The sequence below is a fragment of the Diceros bicornis genome, chromosome 11 (genome assembly GCF_020826845.1).
Source record: "Diceros bicornis minor isolate mBicDic1 chromosome 11, mDicBic1.mat.cur, whole genome shotgun sequence".
Classification (NCBI taxonomy): domain Eukaryota; kingdom Metazoa; phylum Chordata; class Mammalia; order Perissodactyla; family Rhinocerotidae; genus Diceros; species Diceros bicornis.
The window spans coordinates 50,995,420-51,017,420 of record NC_080750.1 but is presented as its reverse complement, the minus strand read 5'-3'; the positions used below and the strand labels follow the sequence as shown (position 1 = coordinate 51,017,420).

Here is a 22,001-nt window from a genome sequence, read left to right as displayed (position 1 = left end):
ACATTTAATCAAGAATGTTTCTGTAGCAATGAAAGTAACTGATCTTGAGATCACAAGTGATGACAGATGAAAAGAGCTTATAGTATAAGGCTGTCATTATCATTTATACGATACAGTTCTTAATACAGTCTCCATATAGTTAAGCACAGATAATAGCTGTTATTCAGAAACCCATGCAGTTTTTAAAATATATTTTCGGGCTGCTTTCTGCTTCCTAAAACTTCAAAGAATTGGTACTAATTAAAGAATGATTTAACACAATTAAATTTATGATTAAATCCATAAAGTTATTTTATTATGACTGATTAATTAATCATCAAACATTATTAAGCTTAGTATTTTGCTCTCCATAGGCTTTTCAACTATCAATATTTTTTCTTGTAATTATTTGGAAAGTCTAGCTAGTTAATTTTCTGACTTAACTAATGAATTGGTGAAAAAATATCCCACATCCACATGCAAGATTGTAGAAAATAATCGGCAGTAGACTATAAAAAAGCACAAGATAGTACTTCTTTATTTCTATCCTCACCTCTTCTCCTTTTTCACCCTCTTTTTTTGGGGCAATACCATGTATTTCCGTGATTTTTAAAAATCACTTCTGTACCAATAACTACCAAATCTACGACCCTCACCCTAATCTTAATCTTGTTTCCAGAATACTTCAACTGCCAGCCGAGCAGTTTTATATGGAGGCCCCACTGACACCTCACACTCCACATGCTGAATAGGGAGAAGGAGAGTTAGGAAGCTGCTGTCATCATCCAAATGAGAGTTGAAGATCTGAATTAAGCCAGTGGTAGTGGGAGATGAAGAGAAGAAACTGGATTTGAGATACATTCTGAAGTCAATCTTTATAATCTCGTGGCTGACTAGAAGTATGGGGAGGACAATAACCATGGATGACACCCACATCTCTAGTTAGGAACCTGAGAGGATGGGCAGTCTTATTAAAAATGGAAGTTTTAGGTGGTAGAACAATTTTTAAAGAGAAGACAAGTTCCATTTTAGACATCGTAATTCTACCATTTCTCTAGGACATTGGTGTGGACATACTTGCAGTTGGCTGTTGAGTCTGGATTTGGGGAAATAGGTAAGGGCTACATTTTTAAATTTGGTATTCAAGTGTCAATTTTTACTGTTTAGAGTTTGTCAAGACACAGTTTCTCTGGGAATTTCCTCATCTTTAAAATGAAGAAATTGTGTCTAATGAGTTTTTTTTTTAATTCCAATTCTAGTATTTTACTTTTCTATATCTACTCTAAAAACATGTCTTTACAGTTCTGTGTTCTCTAATTCTCTATTATTCTCTCCACCTGTAATCTACTTTCTTCTCTTTTCCAAATATCAATTCATTACTTAGCCTTCAAAGGTATACTAAATTGCCTCTCCTTAGTACCCCTGGTCAGAATCAAATAATCATTCCTCTGTATCCCAAGCATATTCCCCAAACAGCCTCTTGAACACGTGGAATTAACTTGACCCTGTAGTGTTGTTTGCATGAGTCTTAACAATTTACAAAATCCTAATTAGGCAGTTCACTTCAGTAAAGATTTTGTAGTTTGGTTTGAGCATGGAAAAACTGAGTTCGGTTTCTACACGTTGGTACCTGCAATAAAAGGGGACAAATAAAGATTTCAACGTTTTATTCAAATCAGAAGAGAAGACTCATGAGCCCAGTTTCCACTCTGACCTTGAGCAGGATAGGTCATGCTGTGGAATTTCTGAGTAATTCTCATTGTGTGTCGTGATGGGGAATGTAATTTACAGGACTGAATTTCTTTCATATTGTGATTTTAATCATCATCAATTTAAGGTTATTTTGGAAGAAATTGTGACAGATTATTGAGATTTAGTATATTCCATTTGCTGAGTCTTGCTGAGAAAAAGCTGAGTTGCATTTTCACATCAATGACTTTGGAATGAAAAAGTTCTAAGAAACTCAAAATTTTGTATCTCACAAAGCTACCTGAACACATTTAACTGAAGACTAATTGAAGAGAAATTTTCAGAAAGAGTATTATTGATGTGTTAAAAAGAAGTACAGGCCTTCAAAATCAGCTTCAACATGTGTGTTAAAGTAAGGCAAATAAAATTGAGCTCATTTCACCATTATGAATTGTCCTGAACTGACTAGAATTACAGAAAGAGGGTAAATATAGAGATATTATATAGATATGAAGTAAAATTTTTCAGAGATTCATAAATTTTATTGTATGTAAAAAATACTTCATGTCTCTGTGTTTGAAGTGCAAACCTGAGGGTGTGTGTGAAATGTGGTTTCTTTTCCTATACGTTTGGATCTATTTCAAGAGGAACAGGTAGATAAGTTTCCCTAAAAGAGGACAAAATATCCCAAAGGCGAGTATATAAAGTATAGGAGTTTTCTGAGAATTTCAATAATACAATGCTGCTATTTGTCTAAAAATCTATCTTTTATAAACTTTTGTAAACTACACTCAAGTTCCACCTCAGTGATATAAAATTACACTAAAAAATATAGCTAGGCCCTCAATGAACATAATCTCCAATGATGGCTTTGTTAAATACTACATTTGTCCCTGAATATTTTCTCAACATCAGCCCATATCTAGTATATGCCTATAACCACACAATTTTATATTAATAGTGTTGATTTAATTTTTTAAACTTGATTTTCTGTTGCTACAAAAAAAAGGACACTTTAACAGCTAGCAGAATATACTTGATCAAAAAATCACGAGTGGGACTTAGAACACGATACAAAATTCTCTGACTTTGTGGTCCACTAATTAAAAACCTCAGTCATGTGGACGTCCCTTGTTCATGCCTCTTTGAATTTACAGTGTTTGGTGTGAGAGCTGATGCTACACACTGCGACTACCATACCAGCTATTAAAATAGCACAGTACTTCTACTCCAGTTGGTATATAAGGCAGACCTTAGCCTTCTGAGTGCACTCTTGCCACCTAGCTGCTCTAGCATCTCTAGTAATCCAACAACCAAAAGGGTAATATCTGTTGCAATTGGTAGTACTCATGCCATACTGGTTGTTAAATATTTTGAATGTCACTAGTTTGGTAACTATTGCTCTAATGCCTATATCTATCTCTTTTGCTAGACTAAGATCTCCATAAGAACTCAGCCTAGACCATATTCATGTTTATAGCCTTCCAGTGTCTGGGAAATAGAAAGGAATGCTTAATTATTTTAAATTCTTTAAAAATAAGGGTTGAACCAATATGCAGGTTCCAATACTGTCCTAGCCCAGGTAGTCTAGAAAAAAGAGGCTGAGGCAAGGCTTACATGCTAATGCTGTATTAGAGGTACCATTACGGAGCAGCACAGGTGAGGGAAAATACAGAAAAGATACTGCATTATCTTTCTTCCCATGGCTCCATAAGAAAACCTGACCAGTTGGCTCGCACAAGGAGGATGTGTCCAGAGAGAACATGTAGAGCCACTATGCCTCAGAATAGTGCATGAGCAGGGAGGAAGGGCAAGGAAATTTATGTCCTGTTTTTCCATTTTATGCCTCTCACTGATCTTAGTCCTCCCCACTGGGCCTTAACTCCCATACACTTCTGGGTTGTGTTACCGGGCCACTAAATGCAGATGCTGGGGAAGCCAGAGCTCTTGTGAATTTACCGTCATGTAACACAGGGCTGTCAGAGCAGCTGCAGCTCCCACCATGAGAAGCCCCATGGATGTCACGCCAACGCCCAGCCCTGACAAAAGCCTGACTCTTGAAAGGAGTCTGAGATAACCAGAGGTCTTAGAAAATGAGGCAATAGCAGCAGAGGCCAAGGGGCTCTAATGTGAGCAAATGACCAAGTCCCAGGGGCTAAAAGGAGTCTGGATTGATACATAAGTAAGGACCAGTACAGTTTCTAAGAGGCTTTTCATTTTGAGTACTTAAACTTGGTCCCCTCTCCCCACATACCCTAACCCTCACTACCAAAACAGTGAGTTGTGAACTTTCTAGACAGGAACTTAAAGGGGAACTTGACTTAGCTTCAATTTTGTCAGTCTGATAGAATGAGAGATATTGTCTATTAGCTGGAGAAATTGATTGTTTTTCTAGTTTCTAGTGAATTTGGTGTTCCTTTATGACTTTATTATTTTTAAATAAATTCTGAGAAATATCACAACATATGACCATATATATACATATTTTCTGGCATTCTGGTAGAAAATATTTTGAAAGTATCTTTTTAAACATTTTTTTGTTTTTTTCCAGCTTTATTGAAGTATAATTGACAAATAAAATTGTATATATTTAAAGTGTACCATGTGATGATTTGATATACATGTGCATTGTGGAAATGATTATCATGATCAAGTTAGTTAACACATCCATCACCTCAAATGGTTACTTTTGTGTGTGTGTGCTGAGAAGACTTAAGATTACTCTCTTAGCAAATTTCAAGTATACGATACAGTGTTACTAATTATAGTTACCATTCTGTACATTAGATCCTTATAACTTATTCATCTTATAACTGAAAATTTGTACCCTTTGACCAATATCTCCTCATTTCTCTCACCCCCCAGTTGCTGGCAACCACCATTCTATTCTGCTTCCATGAGTTTGACTTTATTTTTTCTTGAAAGTAAAATATGGATTATTTGTTTTAGCAAAAACACTTCTCCTTGAATGTAGGTAACTTGTGGTTGATCGTATTTATCTTTTACTAAAAGATACAGCATTACTGTGGTATAATTTCTTCTGATGTAAAAGCAAAGAAGTTACCTACCACACTACCTATTTATTGTAGAAAAGGCAAGCATGATTTTCAAGTATTTCTTACATCAAATAATTCTTTGCTGAGAACTTTTAGCTTCCAGTCAATTCTCCAAAGACTTTGTTTTCATCTTCTATTATGGGTACAGATTTACCATTTTTCATGGATCCACTTGTATAGATTTAAAAGATTGAGTATTCTTTGGCATTTCAATCTTATCAAGTTGACTTTGTCTTCCCTTTGGGCAGGCAATCCACTTAGTTTCACTCCAAGATGATACAGTTGCTCAGACAGCTCCAGAAAATATTTAGTTTACAGATGACCAAAGGATTGGCCAGAACAATGAAGAATACCTAAGGTTATTTTGAATTAGAATTAAAAGTCACTTACACTGACGTATTTAGAATTTAGTTCCACTAACTGTGTTTGGTAAAACATCTGACTCTATCTAATGGTTGATCTTATGTATTACTGCTCTTAAATTTTTTCTTTTAAGCATCTTCATTTCAAATCTTTAAGCTGCTTCTTGACTAAATTAATTAACAACAAACCCTTGTATCAAACATTCTTCCTCGGCTAAGAACGTCAATTATTTTGAATGTTACAGGTCATTAAATTAGTCATTTTAATAAACTGTCTAAAACAAACTTTTGCTGGAATTTGATTTTGGATTACTCATTAACTAAGAATCCCTGGGCTCAAATATTAACAAATAAAGATGTACAGTACTACCTAATAAAGGAATAAGCACAAAATTTTCATATATTGTAAATGAAGATATCAAATGTACATCCTGTGACCATTTTCTTCTACGTCTGGTTTCATAGAATCACATACATATACTTTAACATGATAAACCAAGTGTGATATATTTATTTAAAAATGTTTATATCTTCCATGTTAATTCACTTTTCTCTTCTGCCTTTCACTTTTCTATCCCTTTTACTGTGACGTCCACTAGAGGGCAAAGGCTTGTATGTAAAGTTCTCTGAATGAGTCCTGCACACACTGTGAGCAAGAAGGTACTTAGTAAGTACAGTTTTGATATTGGGATAGATAGTATTAGGTATAACACCAGTCAAACATTAATCCCACTATTATATTCTACCAAAACTGTGTGTTTTTTCACCCAATTAGATCTTTTACTAAACACCTCTAATTGTGCCACAGTGCTGTTTTGCACCACCTCTTCAAATATGATCGTAAATGAGAATTTTACCATAATATACAAGAAAAAAAAAGATACTTTGTTTCTCACATATGAAAACCCATGATTTATATTTTATTGCTTGTTTTCTTTGGTTTCAAGCCATCTTAATCTTTCTCTGAGCTACAATGGAAAGGCATCTAGACTGACAGTTTCTTTTAATTCGTCCCATTTAGCCTCACTATAATTTTGGGTAATCGTGACAGCTATCAGGGAAGAAATGTGCACTTCAGATTATTTGTCATATAAGTTAATTAACTTTACATAATATTTCTCTTCTTCACTATGTAAGACACTATTTATAGTATGTCAACAAACAAAACCAAACAAAATAAGAAACTTGCATACTTAGGCAGAAATGCAACATCTCTTTTCTATTTTGTTTGTGTCCTAAATATATTTGGACAATGGAAAGAGTAATGGAAAATGGAATTGGTTTGAATGATAAAGCCTTTCAAATGGAAAATGTAACACATCTTAATGACAATAGTCATTTGGAGCAACTAGACACTTTGAGTATCATACAGAAATTTAGAAAAACTCTATATAGAAAATTGAAAAATAATTCTTTCTATTGTGAGTCATTATTTTTTTCCTTATGTTATTGTACGTGAACAACATGGAAATCCTATTTAGCCAGAAAATTGACCATTAAACCATGTGAAGTATTATGTATTGAACCTTTGACTCAGTAACTAAATTGAGTTCCAAATTCCTAGAACAAGACCAATATTTAAGTACGTAAATTTCTTAGGTTTTACATTTCTCTCATTGTCAAAGGCAGTCTTGGGAGATTTCACTATTTTGCAAGATGCCAATTTCCAATATTATTTCCACTGATCTGCTTACATGTTGACTAAGATATCAGCTTGAGATTCTAGTGTACACTGTGGCATGGACAATATATATTAATGACAAAAGAGTCTGATTTTTAATAGTGTAAAATCTGGGCAATGTATTATATAAACCTACCTACATCATGAAGTGATTTATAAATATACCTACATAATTTTGTGTAATATAATCATCAGTTTAATATTATTTGATAGTTTTAGTGTTTTCTTATCTTAAAAATAGACTTTTATAATGTTCTTTAATAGATAAACTGCTCGAAAATGCTCTTTTATTTCAGAATTTTTCTGTCCCCCTGGATTGTCTGACAGAAGCTATATGGAGAGAATTTTCAATGGTAGCAACAAGTAATATGTAATTTGTGTTTTTATTTGATGGTGAATTCTGGGGTCAAAGAAAGTAAGACATTAATGGCCCTGAGGCAGATTTTACACCTGTTCTGGAATTGCAGTCTCTTAGGTCAGGACTTCATTTCTGCAACCTACTGGATGTGCAAAATTGAGTCTGTTTGCTCAATGTCTGAGCAAATCCATTGGCTTGCTCTTATTATTGAGATTTACCATTGCCAAAGGTCGTGAAGCATCTTTATAATAAATTCCCTAAAGAATAGCCTGCTATTTATACTTGGCTGCTCTGAGGCCCTAGTTAAGCTTGCATAAATCTTCAAGTTATCATTGGTCTAGATTATGGTTGGGGAAATAAAGCTTGGTACCTCAGTGTTACTGAACTCACTCCTGTAATCCCTGCACTACACCATTCCTTCCTGATTTTCTTCTGCTTCTCTAAAAATCTCTTTTCTTTGGCTACAGTGACTTTGCCCCTTCTAGGCTATTGTTTAAAGCTTCAGACATTACTTGTGCATTATGGATCAAATTTTAAGAAGCTGTTTAGCACATTGTAAAGGATCCATTAAATGTTACTGAAAAACGTGTCATCAGGAATATGGGAGCAGGGCATAGTGTCATATTAGGGCTTTCTGTCTATTTCACATGACTCTAGTCATCTTTTCTGGAAAAAAAATCCTCTGAGGTTGAATACTACTTGCTTGTCATCGCACAGGCAGTCTGTGGAGAGATATAAAGTTTACCAAAGTCCCTTTTTATTTTGTTGTGTCAAAAAACAAAATTTCCTTTCTTCTTTTATTACCAGTTCTACTTTTTTCTCCACAGAATATATTTTAAATGTCAAACTTATCTTCAGATGGATCCTCACAGATGCTGTTTTAAATGTTACTATTCACATATCCAAATTTAGCTCTCATGGAATCAGTTCCAAATTACTCATTTGTTTATGTGTATATATGTATATATTTTTCTTTTTTGTGGTGAAATTAGACAGTGACACTAGAATCCTGCAAAAAGCTCATGATTTTTGATGCATTCAAATTGTTTTGTTTTTCTCTTTTAGCATCAACTGTTGAGTAGTTTTCTACAATATATCTTATATTCACTGGTTTGGTGCCAACTCCTATTTGTCATTAAAATAGTTTGCAGTTTTTGTCATATCCTCACAAAACGTCCTTCTCTCTTTATGATTTTAATTTTAACTTATGTTTTTATAGCATTTTAATACATTTTGTATGTAAACAGTGGTAAAAGAAGGTTTAGCATTGGGTCATAAGTTTATGCTTTTCGTTAATAGATGGAAAATATTTTCTTTATTTTGACACTCTGCATTTCTTCTTCCTCTTTTAATATTCATTGAACATTATTGAGTGTCTGCTGAGTGCTATGATCTGTGTTTGGAGCACGAGAGATGAGACTCATTTGAAAAGATCTTCATCCCTTCTTGGAGTACTCTCAATGTAGGTGGGGAGGCAAACAGTGAACAAATAATACTAATGCAATGCAAAGGGCACTGATGGTGGAGTAAATAAACTACTAAGTTCACATAGACAGGGAACCAGGTAAGTAACCAGGCAAGATATAGCAGGGCTATTGATGAAGTAGTTTAGTATAGACAGCATGACAAAAGCATGAGAGCAGGAAAGACCCATCACAGGGAGATGAATACAGAAGGGGAGACTACAAGGAGACTTACCAGAAGGATCAGCTTCTCAGAAAAAAAAACAAAAGTAGTTTATTAATAATTAATATACCATTTATCACTGAATTGTGGATATTGGTTTATAATCAATTAAATGTGATATTTAAATCCTAGATGTTACTAATGTTTATGTCAGTATTTTGGGAATTTAGACAGTGTAATTTCTGGGAGTAACAAAGAGTGGTTTGTGGCAAATAAGTGTTCTATAAAAAGAAAAATCTTAGTAGTCGATATCTGAATTATTAGTCAGGTCAAGTGTCCTTGATAAAAGAAGATTGCATATAAGATAGCATATTCATCATATTTTTGCCATTGAAATGTAATTCTGACGAAGTCATACACAATAATTTTAACGTTAAAGACCAGTCAAGTGTACAGTATTATGGATATTACTCTGTGTTCAATTAGCCTTGTATATGGAAGGAAATCCACAAATAGGCTTCCATATGTTTAGTATTACAAAATTTTCTTAAAAAAACTTATCATGATTATTAGTAGTTATTTAAAAACTTAAAGAAATCAGATGGCAAGTTTAAACAATAAAATGTTAGAACTATATCTCCTTTTTGTCTTCATTTTATGTGTGTCACAATTGGAGACTAGATGGAGAGGGAAGAGAGAGAATCATTAGGAGTGAGTACTAAGAGTTTACTGATTCTTGTTATATACTTGCAGCTAAGAAATATCTGGATATGAATGTAACCTTTATAAAGTGCAAAAAAAAGTTTGAGAGAACCACAAAGATATATTTGGAACATCAGGTTAAAAATAGGCAAAAAAGATGAACACCAATGGTTGATGATGTTCAAACATTAACAAATGCTCAGAGCTACACTAAGTATATAAAATGTATACTAGAAACATTAGAAAATATTAAATTATATATTATTAACTGGCTTCTAGTTCCCTAGAGGCCAATGTAAAGAGGGAAACACGTAGCCATTTTAGAAGAGTTACAGCATCAAAGAGAGATAAAATCTCTCTTTGATGCTAAGAAATTTAATAGAAATTTCAGCTGGTAATAAAGGAAAGGGAAGGAATAGAGGTCCACAGTCCCTTAGCATGGACAAAACAGAGGGAAAGTTGTATATAAAATATTTTAATCTTAAGAGTTTTGCAAAACTTATCAGAAAAAAACTACATTCATGTAAATGATAAAAGTCCCCAAAATAAACCTAGCAATTCAGGCAAGTCTGTATTTACATTCTCATACATTTTTCATATGTTAGCTATGCAGAATTTCACATTTGTATTAAATAACGAGATAATCCAGCTGTTATGGTTGTAAGTGCGACAATGAGAGTTTAAAATATTTGATGTGAAATGTTCAGTCACATCTGTCTGTTATAAAGGCATATGCCTTTCAGAAACTTTCCTTGAGTAATGAGAGACACAATCATCTTGAAATCAACTCAAAGAGCAAGTGAGTTAGAAAGGAAACCAATCTTCCTGGAAGCCGTATTTTCACGCTCAATGTGAATATTAAAAACTATATATTTGAAAATTTTAAGCAGAACATATAGACATTCCAACGACTTTCAAGAAGTGAGATATAAATCTCTGGGATGGATTACAAAGTTATTAAAATCAGAACTTAAATTCACATGGCAATGCATTTTCTCCATAAATCTGTATTTAAAATATACTCAGTACTAAGTCATTGGCTGCTAAACTTTTTATGATAAAAAGATGTTTTCACACTGGAAAAATTGGAAACCCATATTTTAGTGAAACGCCTTTAAGTGTGTTCATAAAACTTCTCAAGAAACCAAAGTTTCTTTGTGTTTTTTTTTCTGTCTTACATGCTCACACTTTCATGTCCCTTGGTAAACAGAATCTGGAGGAAGTGGACGTGTCTGGTGCACATAGAAAAATGTATTCTTCGAAGGCATCACATTAAATTCTATGAATTTCACTCTTTGAGTAAGTTCTCTCCTTTCTAAGAGAGATGGGGGTGATAGCCTATTTTCAGCCCATGGTGATCATTTAGTTTGGAACTTTGAGTAAAATCAATTTGGTCACTTTTGAATCCCAAACAAGTAATACATATTCTTCTGCCAGTCTCGTGTGGTTATTTATTTATTTCTCCTAAGAAGGTAAAAATAACTCCAGTCAAAATTTCTAACTTCGTCTACAATCTTTCTCTATAATAAATGCCTGAACCATATAATTTAGAATAATTTGTTGGAGTAATTAAGTCATTAGCTTTTGGATATATGCACCTTTCTACTGGCTATTGATTAGAACTGTAGATTGAAATAAAGTGTAGCTTTCGCAGACCTGAAAAATGGAATCTACATTTCATTTTTTAAAATAAGCCTTTTATTTCATCGCAGTTTTAGATTTACAGAAAAATTGTGAGCATAATACAAAGAGTTCCTATATACTCTGTACCCAATTTCCCCTGTTATTAACAACTTACATTAGTATGATACATTTGTTACAATTAATGAACCAATATGAGTACATTAAAATTAACTAAAATCTGTACTTTATTCAGATTTCATCCATTTTTACCTAATGTCATTCTTCCATTATATTGAATCCCTATGTCTCCTTAGGCTCCTGTTGGCTGTGACAGTTTTCCAGACTTGCCTAATTTGATGACCTTGACAGTTTAGAGAATTATTGGTCAAGTATTATGTAGAATGTTCCTCAATTGAGATTTTTCTGATAATTTTTCTGATTGTTGGACTGGTGTTATGGCTTTTGGGGAGGAAGACTCCAGAGATAAAGTACCATTTTCATCACATCTCAAAAGAGTACATACTGTCAACATGACTTATCGCTATTGATGTTGACCTTAATAACCCAGCTGAGGTGGGGTTTGTCAGGTTTCTCCACCGTAAAGTTACTCTTCTTTTCCATCTTTCCATATTGTACTCTTTGGAACGCAGTTACTATATACTGTCTGCAGTGGAGTGAGGAGTTATGCTCCTCCTCATCCTTTAGCATGGGCTATCTACATAAATTATTTAGAATTTTGCTTGAAGATTTCTCTCTTCTCCAGTTATTTCTTTATTCAATAATTTATTTATATCAGTATAAACTTATGGGTATTTATCTTATGCTTTGGGTTATAATTTGATACTACTTCATTTTGTTGCTCAAATTATTCCAGCTTTGGCCATTGGGAGTTATTTTGTTTGGCTCCTGTGTCCCTTTGGCATAGACCCATAATTGCGTTTGTTTTGTTTTGTTTTGTTTCTTAGCATTTGCTTACTTTCTGGCACTATAAGTTGCTCCAGGCTCATCTCGTATGTTTCCTGTCCCAGCCCTGGGATCAGCTATTTCTCCAAGGATCCCTGTTTCCTTTTATTGGAGAACAGTATTAGAAACCAAAATCTGGGCACTAGGTATATTCATTGCTGCTGAAGTGTCATTGCTTCTAGGCCCTCTCAAGCAGCAGAGCAAGGAGATATATGTATGTATACTAACTCAGGTAAATACACATATTTATAAATATTTCTATATGTAATCAATGTATAACTCCAGTATACGTGTATAACTGTATCAGAATTGTTAACCTGTACCTCCAAGAGGAACAATTTTATGAACTAAAGCACAGTGCCTATGTACAATATTTTTTGCTTTAATCTTACAGACTCCACTCATTTCTCAAGTTACTTAGGTCAACACATTTTCCCTGACACTCTTCAGTGAGGTCGTTTCATACGTTTGTAATTTATTTCGATTGTCTTTTTCACATTCCATCTTGGGTCCCCCAGTCTCTTAAATGATATGTTTTCATTTGCATACATTTTAAAGTTTACATTTTGTGCTGTGAAGTTCTGTAGATTTTCACTAATGCATGGTCTAATATATCCACCATTACTGTGTCATACAGAATAGTTTCACTGCCCTGTCACTGATCATTTTGCTGTTGCTATAGTTTTGCGTTTTCCAGAATGTCATATAATTGAAATCATGCATACATTAGCCCTTTTCAGACTGGCTTCTTTAATAGAAATGTGCATTTAAATTCATCAATGCCTTTTTCTGGGTTAATAGCTCATTTCTTTTTATTTCTGAATAATATACCACTATATGGATGGCCCCCAATTTGTTTATCCATTTACCTGTTGAAGGATATATTAGTTGCTTCCAGTTCTTTTTTTTTGTGAGGAAGATCAGCCCTGAGCTAACATCCATGCTAATCCTTCTCTTTTTGCTGAGGAAGACTGGCTCTGAGCTAATATCTATTGCCAATCCTCCTCCTTTTTTTTTCCCCCCAAAGCCCCAGTAGATAGTTGTATGTCATAGCTGCACATCCTTCTAGTTGCTGTATGTGGGACGCAGCCTCAGCATGGCCGGAGAAGCGGTGCATCAGTGTGCACCCGGGATCCGAACCCAGGCTGCCAGTAGTGAGTGCGCACACCTAACAGCTAAGCCACGGGGCCGGCCTGCTTCCAGTTCTTAGCAATTATGAATAAAGCTACTATAAACATTTGTGTGCAGGTTTTTGTAGAAACATAAGTTCTCATATCAGGTGGGTAAATAGCTACAAGTACAATATTCGATTGTATAGTAAGACTATGTTTACCTTTGTAAAAAACTATCAAATTGTCTTCCAAAGTGACTGTACTGTTTTGCATTCCCACCAGCAGCATATGCGAGTTGCTGTTGCCTCCCATCTTTGCAAGCATTTTATGTTATCATTTTGTTGGGTTTGAGCCATTCTAATAGATGTGTAGTGGTATCTCATTGTTTTAATTTGCAATTCCTTAATGACATATGATGGTAAGCATCTTTCATATGCTTATTTGCCATCTGTATATCCTCTAGGTGAGGTGTATGTTCAGATCATTTGCCCGTTTTTGACCTGGGTTGTTTGTTTTCTTATTGTTGAGTTTTTTGTTCTTTGTATATTTTAGATACAAGTCTTTTACCTGATACGCATTTTTCAAATATTTTCTCCCAGTCTGTGGCTTGACTTGTCATTCTCTTAAGAGTCTTTCCCAGTGTAGAAGTTTATAATTTTTATAAATTTTAACTTAATTTTTTTCTTTCATGGATCATGATTTTAATGTTGTATCTAACACTTCATTGCTGAACCCAAAGTCACCCACATTTTCTCCTTCGTTTTCTTGCAGAAGTTTTATAGTTTTGCATTTAAATTAGGTCTATGATCCATTTTGAGTTAATTTTCGTGAAAGATGTAAGGTTCTGTGTCCAGATTTAGTTTTTTATATGTGGTTTTCTGGTTCTTCCAGCACCATTTGTTGAAAAGACTATCTTTTCTCCATTGAATTGCCTTTGCTCTTTTTCAAAGGTGAATTGATTATAATTCTGAGTCTATTTTTGGACTCTCTATTCAGTTCCATTGTTTATATGTTTATTATTTTGCCAATACCACGCTTACTTGATTATTATAATTTTATAGTAAATTTTTAAACTGGGTAGTGTGAGTCCTTCAGCTTTGTTCTTTTTCACTATTGTGTTGGCTGTTCTAGGTATTTTACTGTTCTATGTAAACTTTAGAATAAGTTGGTCAATATCTGCAAAATAGCCTGCTGGGATTTTGGTTGGGATTGTGCTGAGTCTACAGCTTAAGTTAGGAAGAATTGACATCTTGACATTGTTGAATCTTCCTATCCATGAACACAGAATATGTCTGCATTTATTTAGATTTTCTCTGATTTTTTTTTTTTAAAGATTTTATTGATTTATTTTTTTCCCCCAAAGCCCCAGCAGATAGTTGTATGTCATAGGTGCACATCCCTCTAGTTGCTGTATGTGGGACGCGGCCTCAGCGTGGCCGGAGAAGCCGTGCGTCGGTGCACACCCGGGATCCGAACCCCGTCCGCCAGCAGCGGAGCGCGTGCACTTAACCGCTAAGCCACTGGGCCGGCCCTCTCTGATTTTTTAAATCAAAATATTGTAGTTTTTGTATAGTTACTGTAACTATTTTGTTAGATTTACATGTAAATATTTCTTTTTAGGTGCTATTGAAAATGATATTGCTTTTTAAATTTCAAGTACCAATTGTTCATTGAAGCCCTGTTGCTATGGTGGTAAGGTGCAGTAGAGGGGAATTATTCTATAATTTTATGATTAAATCTAAGTCTTTTAGTGGGCCTGTGTTCCTGGGCTATGACCTTCACAAGTGTTTCTTAGCTTCCCTCCCCACTTTAAGTGAGCCAGGAAGGCTAGAAAAGCCTGGGGTGGGAGAAATACCCTTTATTCGGGTAAGTTACTAAGACTCTGCAAAGATATTTTCCCCAGAGAATAAGTCTTTGTTATAGGAATGCTCTAGGGGCATCTCATTATGGTTACTCTTCCCTTCTCCCTCCTAGTGCCTCAGTGGTGTCTTTCTCAGCTATTCATCATGAGATCTAGGTGAGTTTGCTGGCGGTGAAACCCAGGAAAGTGTGGCGCCCCCACCAAGGATGAAGCCTCTAGGAAGTTCTCATTCTCAAGCTAGTTTTCATTGTGCCTCCAATAATACATCAGAATTACTGTATATTGTCACCACTTTGTGATTCCTGCTTCTCTCCATGTAATATTCTGAAATCGGCCATGATTTTCTGTATTCACCAGTCTCTCCATATTTTTGGGTGGTGGTTTTTTCTACAACCTCATTCTCTGATGGTTCCAAGAAAAATCATCAGTTTTCAGTTTGTTCAATTTTATCTTTTTGTAAGGATGGAAGTGATGATTTCCAAACTCTTTACATGTCAGAGCTTAAATGGGAAGTCCTCCACATTTCATTTTTTATGTCTAAAAGATTGGCCCAACCTACGTGCTGAGTGTTGACTTAGCACAATCAACTTCATGAAGAAGCGTTTTAGTCATCACTGAAGAACAACTCCCCCATCTCATCAAAGTGTGACTTTCCCTTCATCTGCTGAGTCACTTCCCTTAATATATTAAGACTGAAGGAGTCACTGTTATTATAGTTTTCCCAAAGTTGCCTACTTGGAAGCTGCCCCTTTCTCCTGTCTCTAACATTCTTTAGTGTTATGGCTCATATGACTAACAGAATTGTCTCTTCAAAAGGCTTCTCTCTCTGCACTGCCTCAACAGAGGAGGGAATGGAGGCCCCACTTCCTTTTATTATGTCGTTTCTTTATTCACCACCAGGCCTCCTCATGGGCTAGAGTAACTTATAAGATTTCACAGAAAGATCAGTGCTTCTAAGAGGAATTGCAAGGTAGAGGGAGAATTTTTAAGAAGAAAACTGTATAACTAAATGTATCTTTCCTATAGTCCAAGCAAAAAGCACTTAAGAATTTAAAACTTCATTGTGAGTCATCTTATGGTTGTTCCATTTCTTAACTTGACTCAAGAAGGAGAGCTCCTTTATTTCTCATCATTCATTTTATTATCAACAATAATGTATTGGGCTCTATGTCAGTTAGTGTTCCACATCTTAGAATACAACTATGAACCTCTCTCTCCATTTGAGAAACCTCACATCCTACTCATAGAAATCAGAAAGCCCCCAGGACACATTTCCATTTCATAGCAGTGAATTTAACAAATATGGTTATCCTGTCTAAAGACTATCTGCTCTAAAGACTTCCAAAATTCATGTGCAGCAGGCAATCCTTGGTAGTCTTTAGCACTCCAGGTCTTTAAGAACAATTCATAGTTGTGTGTGAGCACTTCAAAACGTCCACGCAGGGTTCCAGAATAGCTGTTGGTGTGAGTTTCAGGCATGCATGTTGTAGTTTTCTAAGTATGTAGGGAGTACTCTTGCAACGCACACACACACACACCATCACATTGTCAGAGATATTGCAGTCCAATGAGGAAGGGAAGCATATTCCTAACTGCCACCTCCTTCTCTTATTTGCAAGTTGTTTCTTTCATAATGGAGATTGAACTTTATTAGTATTCTGGAGGAAGAAAGTGTTTAATAGTTTAGACTTGTATTTCTTAATACCACTTAGCTAAATAAATATATAGCCAAATCTTGAAAATTTTCAATTGAAGAATCCTTTCAAATATTTAGACAAGGAGTGTTCTCAAGTGTCAAATTTGAGAATGGTTGTCCGTATGAGTGGAGTTGGGAGGAAACTTTCTCAGCTACAAGTATGTGGTGAAGAAGGGGAGCATTTGGCTAGGCCCTTAACTATACTTTACTGAATATGATATGGAGTGGGCACATTTTAGGAAGGAAATAGTTGAGGAGGTGGAGAGGCAAGGTAGAAGTAGGCAACTGCATTATTTTTCTGTGGGCAAAAAAGTTCTTGTTTTAAGATTAAATTACATTAGACTTAGGGTACAATAAGGTAAGTGTAATAAGCTTCATGTGGAGAAATCAGCTAGGCTTCCTTTCCCTTAGGTTTCACAACTCCAGGCACACCATTCACAGGATGTTTTATGTGAAGAGCATCTCTTGGAGCACAGTGCCATTTTCATGGATTACAATGTGAATGATGCCCCCTGGAGTTGTGCAACACAGCTGGTAGTGGCAGAAGCCTTTGGAATAGTAATGATTTTAATTTTCATGTAAATTATTTGTAATTTTATTTTTTCGGAGAGTCATCCAAAATCAACCTTCTCCTTCAGCTGATACTAAGTCAAACGTCTTTTCTCCAAGTTTTCATAGGACTCTTGGCACTGCTATCAAAAGTTGGTCTACTTTTCAATTTCCCCTACCAGCTCTAAGCTCTGGATCTCTTTAATCTCTGTATCAATGGTTCCAAGTACAGCATCTGGCACAAAAGAAGTATTCAGTAAATGTTTCCTGAGTTAAAAGTAAATTATTCTCCATGAGATATACCCAATTGCCTTGTACTTTTTTCTCCCTAATTTTAATTTGTTGTCAATTAGTTCACAGAGAATGCACTGTGCTCCTATTTATTAAATTAAATATCTGCTTGAAGTAGCATATTAAAAATTAAGCTTAGTTAAATCTCAGTTTCCTGTGATCATTATATAAGTTGCTCATTGCTGCATCTCATATTAGCTTGGTTCAGTGGTTAGATAGCAATTAACATGAATGCTTAAGGACCACTTTCCTTTTCTGATATATTACTAATGATACTTACAGTTTAAAGTGCTTTAGGGTTAATTATAAATGCTCATAATTTGCTTACCCTTCTGACTGATAGTACATTCTTACACCTAAGAATATGATGAGTACTTTAGACCTGTGTAGGAAGAATACTGGTGTACAGAGGATCAGCAATCAACATTATTAACACTTCAGTTATCTTAAATCACCTAAACTATTTCTGGAATTTCTACTTTATTATCAATGATACAAAAAAAGATTTCTTTAAAATGTGACCGAAGTCTGAGTGTTTTGTGATAACAGAAAATAAGATATTGTCTTGAGCAACTATTACAGTTTCTTACCCGCAGGATTTTATGGGATGAGGCAATGGATCTCTCATTGTTTTGCTCTCTCTCTCTCTTTCAATTTGCCTATACCCATGCTGCTTCTTTTGAGGCCATTTAAATACACCGCTTTCTTCTGGATAATTCTTTGATTCTAAAGTAGATGGTAAAGTCAGTGGATGCAGATTATACAGAACAAGTCATTACACAAAATTTCTCTCTTATAATTTGATGTGAATGTCCAGATGTAGGAATGTAACCATCATATGCTTTTTTTTATATTCTCATATATTCTTTATTCATATAATAAAAGGCTGAAGTGAAGCTATGTGGTTAAATTTCTCTCATCATTTCACACATTTATGTTCTTTGTAAATATTCCTATGAATATGTCCAACTTAAATTATAAGCTTTCCAGTCTTCTGGACCACAGCCATGTATCATGTTTCTTTTCTGTTTTCCCACAATGGAGAGTACAATGTCTATGGTGAATATTCAATGATTATTATGAACACATTATTTAGGTAAAGAGAGTATGTATTTTAACTTGTTGAATTATTTAGCCTATCTAATCATTCTAGAATTAAGATAATAACTGTTACATGCAAAAGAAAACTAGAGTGCAGTTGACATTTTATTATACTATTTCAGCAGGTATAGCTAAAAGTTTAAAAGCTCTTGTCATGGTGACTTATTGATAGCAGTTCAGCAAAACAGTTCAAAATATGATTTGCACAAGCCAACTTCAGAGAAGACATCTAAGATTGAGAGGAGCAGGCAGTCACTTTGTGCTTGAGCAAATAAGTTTACAAATCAAAAAATTAGAGAGTCAGAAAGACCCTAGTTATTCTCAGATTTTAAAATTCTCTAGTATATTGCACTGAATCCAACTCAAATAAAAAATGATAGTAATTCTCATTTTATGGCTCTTCTGTGCCTACTTCAGTACTTACAATATAGTAAGGGCTCAATAAATACTTATGGTTTAGTATTAACTGAATAAGGAGGAACATAGCCGTGACTACAACCACCACAAAAGCATGCTGCAAATGAGATTAAACTGTCCTATTCAACCTCAGAAACTGAGTGGAAAATAAGTTGGCTGCCTTTAAAAACATATCCTAGAATGGGTATTGATGATATCATAATTCTGTGGGCCACTTTATTATGCTTTTTGTTCATTCATGAATTCTACATTTTATTGTAAGCACTAAAGTGATATTTAATTATAGAGTTAAAATTTTAAAAAAAAGGCAAATGACTTACAAGTAGTACATTTGTTTATACTTGATTAAGCTATTTTGGTCATTATGTATCATTTCACTCCTTGCCTTTGAATAAAGATACTCATTTTCATTTACTCTTAGCACACTTCAAGAAATGTAATTAAAAGCTGATGAATAACCAAGATCCTGTATACTGGGAATGCAGAAATATTTACTTTCTGTGGAGTGGAAATTAGTTGGATATGCAGATTTTGTATAACATAGATAAGAATTTTCAATAAAATCTCAAGCAATGTGTTTGAAAGGGCAAGCATTAATAATTTGTTGCTCATTCAAACAATTGTTTTTAAGCTCCCCTCACCATTCTCTGTACCTCAAATGAATGATTCATCCATATTAGATTGCCAATCTCATTAAGAAATCCATTCCATTGAGTATTTTAGACTTAATTTTTATGAAAGTTTTTTTATAACTTCTCTATTTACATTTTTCAGATCCATTTAACTTGAGTATTTTGTCATTTAGAGTAATAACTCATCAATCCATTAGTGCAACCTTTCTTTATGTTACTTTTCTTAGAGCTATGAAATGTGCTGTTTTGAATCCCTAAAATGTTATAAACCACCAGCTTGCTAATTGCTTTGGATGCTGTGAAAATAATTACTCCACATTATTTCTGATATTTAATTGACAGTGTAAATGCATTTAACTAAAGACCTGCAATAAACTATTTCTAATTACGGGGGGTGGTGGAGTGGAAAAGTAGGCTGTAAAACTTTCCAAAGGAAACAGTGTTTTCTCCATTAAGTTAAAAGTCACTGTTGACATAACTTTTTCAGAGACAAAAAAAAAAAAAATGCCCCCAAATGGCAAGTTCTGGAAAGCTAGAAAGAGTTGTGGAATATTTTTACTCATGATATAGTAAGGAGATTTTTTAAATTATTATTTTTGAATAGACTATACTGCTGATAGATGTCGTATACTAAATTTGCCATGCTTGCACTAAAATTTCTCCTTCTTTAGTTGGCAAAACTCTATGAGGGAGACAATCATGCCGCTGCCAGAATGAGGAATCTTTGTGACTGGCCTGTGTTCAATTTATTCATGTGTAGGGCATTCAACTGAAGAGCTATGAGAAATTTTAGATTGTCGCTGAAATATGGAGATATATCAGGAACTGGGTCTGTTCTTAGCTCCAAAGCCAAGAATTTCTTGTTATAGACTGATCCCTGAAAATAACACTTAGAACCTAATGCAAGGAGTTCCCACAGTCTAGAAGTGCCACAAATTGGGATATCAAATATGTTAGGCCTTTTGAATAGAAGTGTACTATTTCCATTGTCCTGTGGCTCTGGGTTAATATTAATAATCAGCATATTCTTTTCCTCCTATAACCCCTAGTTAAAATAAAATGTCTCCATTGGTGTTTCATTAAATTGCTTATTTAATTTCAATTATGTACATTTTCCAAAAACAAACAACTAAAATGAGTGACCTGTTTCAGGGAATGTAAATTATTTTCAGAATTTCAGAAATTGAAAAGGGATAAGAGAGGAAGGAGAAAATGCTGGGCTGGTGTGAAGCGATAGCCCGTAACCCTCACAGAATCCCAAACAACACGCGAACACCTGAGATCTCAGGGGATTTGGCTGATGTCTCACAAACCTCCACATTGGTGAGTGAAAAGTTATTTTACCTCCAAATGGCTTGTATATAAGTGGAATGCTAAGGAAACGGAAAGAGGTATGGCTTTCTAAGTAAACATTATTCTTGTTTATAATAATGTTTGCATTTGTATTTATATTGTTCATATAGATTGAGTTTAATTAACAGATATTGATAAAAATATCTTAATGTAATATAATATTCGAGTTTAATTCAGATTAACAACAATTTGTTTTTCTTTCTATTTATTTGGACATTGCCCTTTCATTATGCTGCTGACCTTAGAGAGATATTTAAAGTTTATACCTTGCATTCTATACCTGGCTGGAATCAATGAAGGAAAAACAAGTACAGAGTTATCCAAAAATAATGAAAAATAGAAACCATAACTTCTGTATTTTCCTACATATATTCTAAAACTGTCTGAAAAAGGATTCAATAACTATAATTTTCATTTAAAATTATGAATTAAATAATTGCAAAAATAATTTGAAGACCAAATCAATAATATGCTCTTTTATGTTTGTTTTCTGCTTTAAGTTTAAATGCTCGGCTTTTGCCAGCCATTAATTCCCAGTGATTTGGAAAAGAGAGCTCATTAGCAAAAGGAGTTTTATATGCTCTTTGTTTAGATTTTGGCTGCAAAATTCTTTGTTTTGGTTTAAAGAAGAAAAATTCCATTCAGTCTCTAAGTTTTAAATTGACATTAGACATATTTTAATTATTGTTTTACCATTTTATAAGAACATAAGTGTATTCATTAGCCTGATTTGTTAGTTAATGAATATATAATTAAATATGAGCAAAGATTTTAGATTTATCTTTTATTTTTGAGTTATTGGATAATTTCTATTATTTTTACATAGAAATACTGGTCCTGGGCAAACATTGTTGAGTGAATATCAAGAGAAACCATCTGAAGGAAAGGCTTTCAGCTGACAAAACATAGAAATAGAAGGGGGAATCGTGCTTAAATTCGATCATCTTAGA

General features: G+C 34.3%; 1 protein-coding gene across 3 annotated transcripts in view; it reads left to right on the top strand.

The window, feature by feature from the left end:
* The window catches only part of MARCHF1 (membrane associated ring-CH-type finger 1), a 433,802-nt gene that overhangs the window by 117,243 nt on the left and 294,558 nt on the right, over nucleotides 1-22,001 (top strand). For all 3 annotated transcript variants that reach the window (XM_058550299.1, XM_058550300.1, XM_058550298.1), the window contains exon 2: nucleotides 20,871-21,021. In XM_058550299.1, coding sequence (XP_058406282.1) covers nucleotides 20,911-21,021 — 111 coding nt within the window. In that variant the 5' untranslated portion in view covers nucleotides 20,871-20,910. The remainder of the gene's footprint in view (nucleotides 1-20,870; nucleotides 21,022-22,001) is intronic.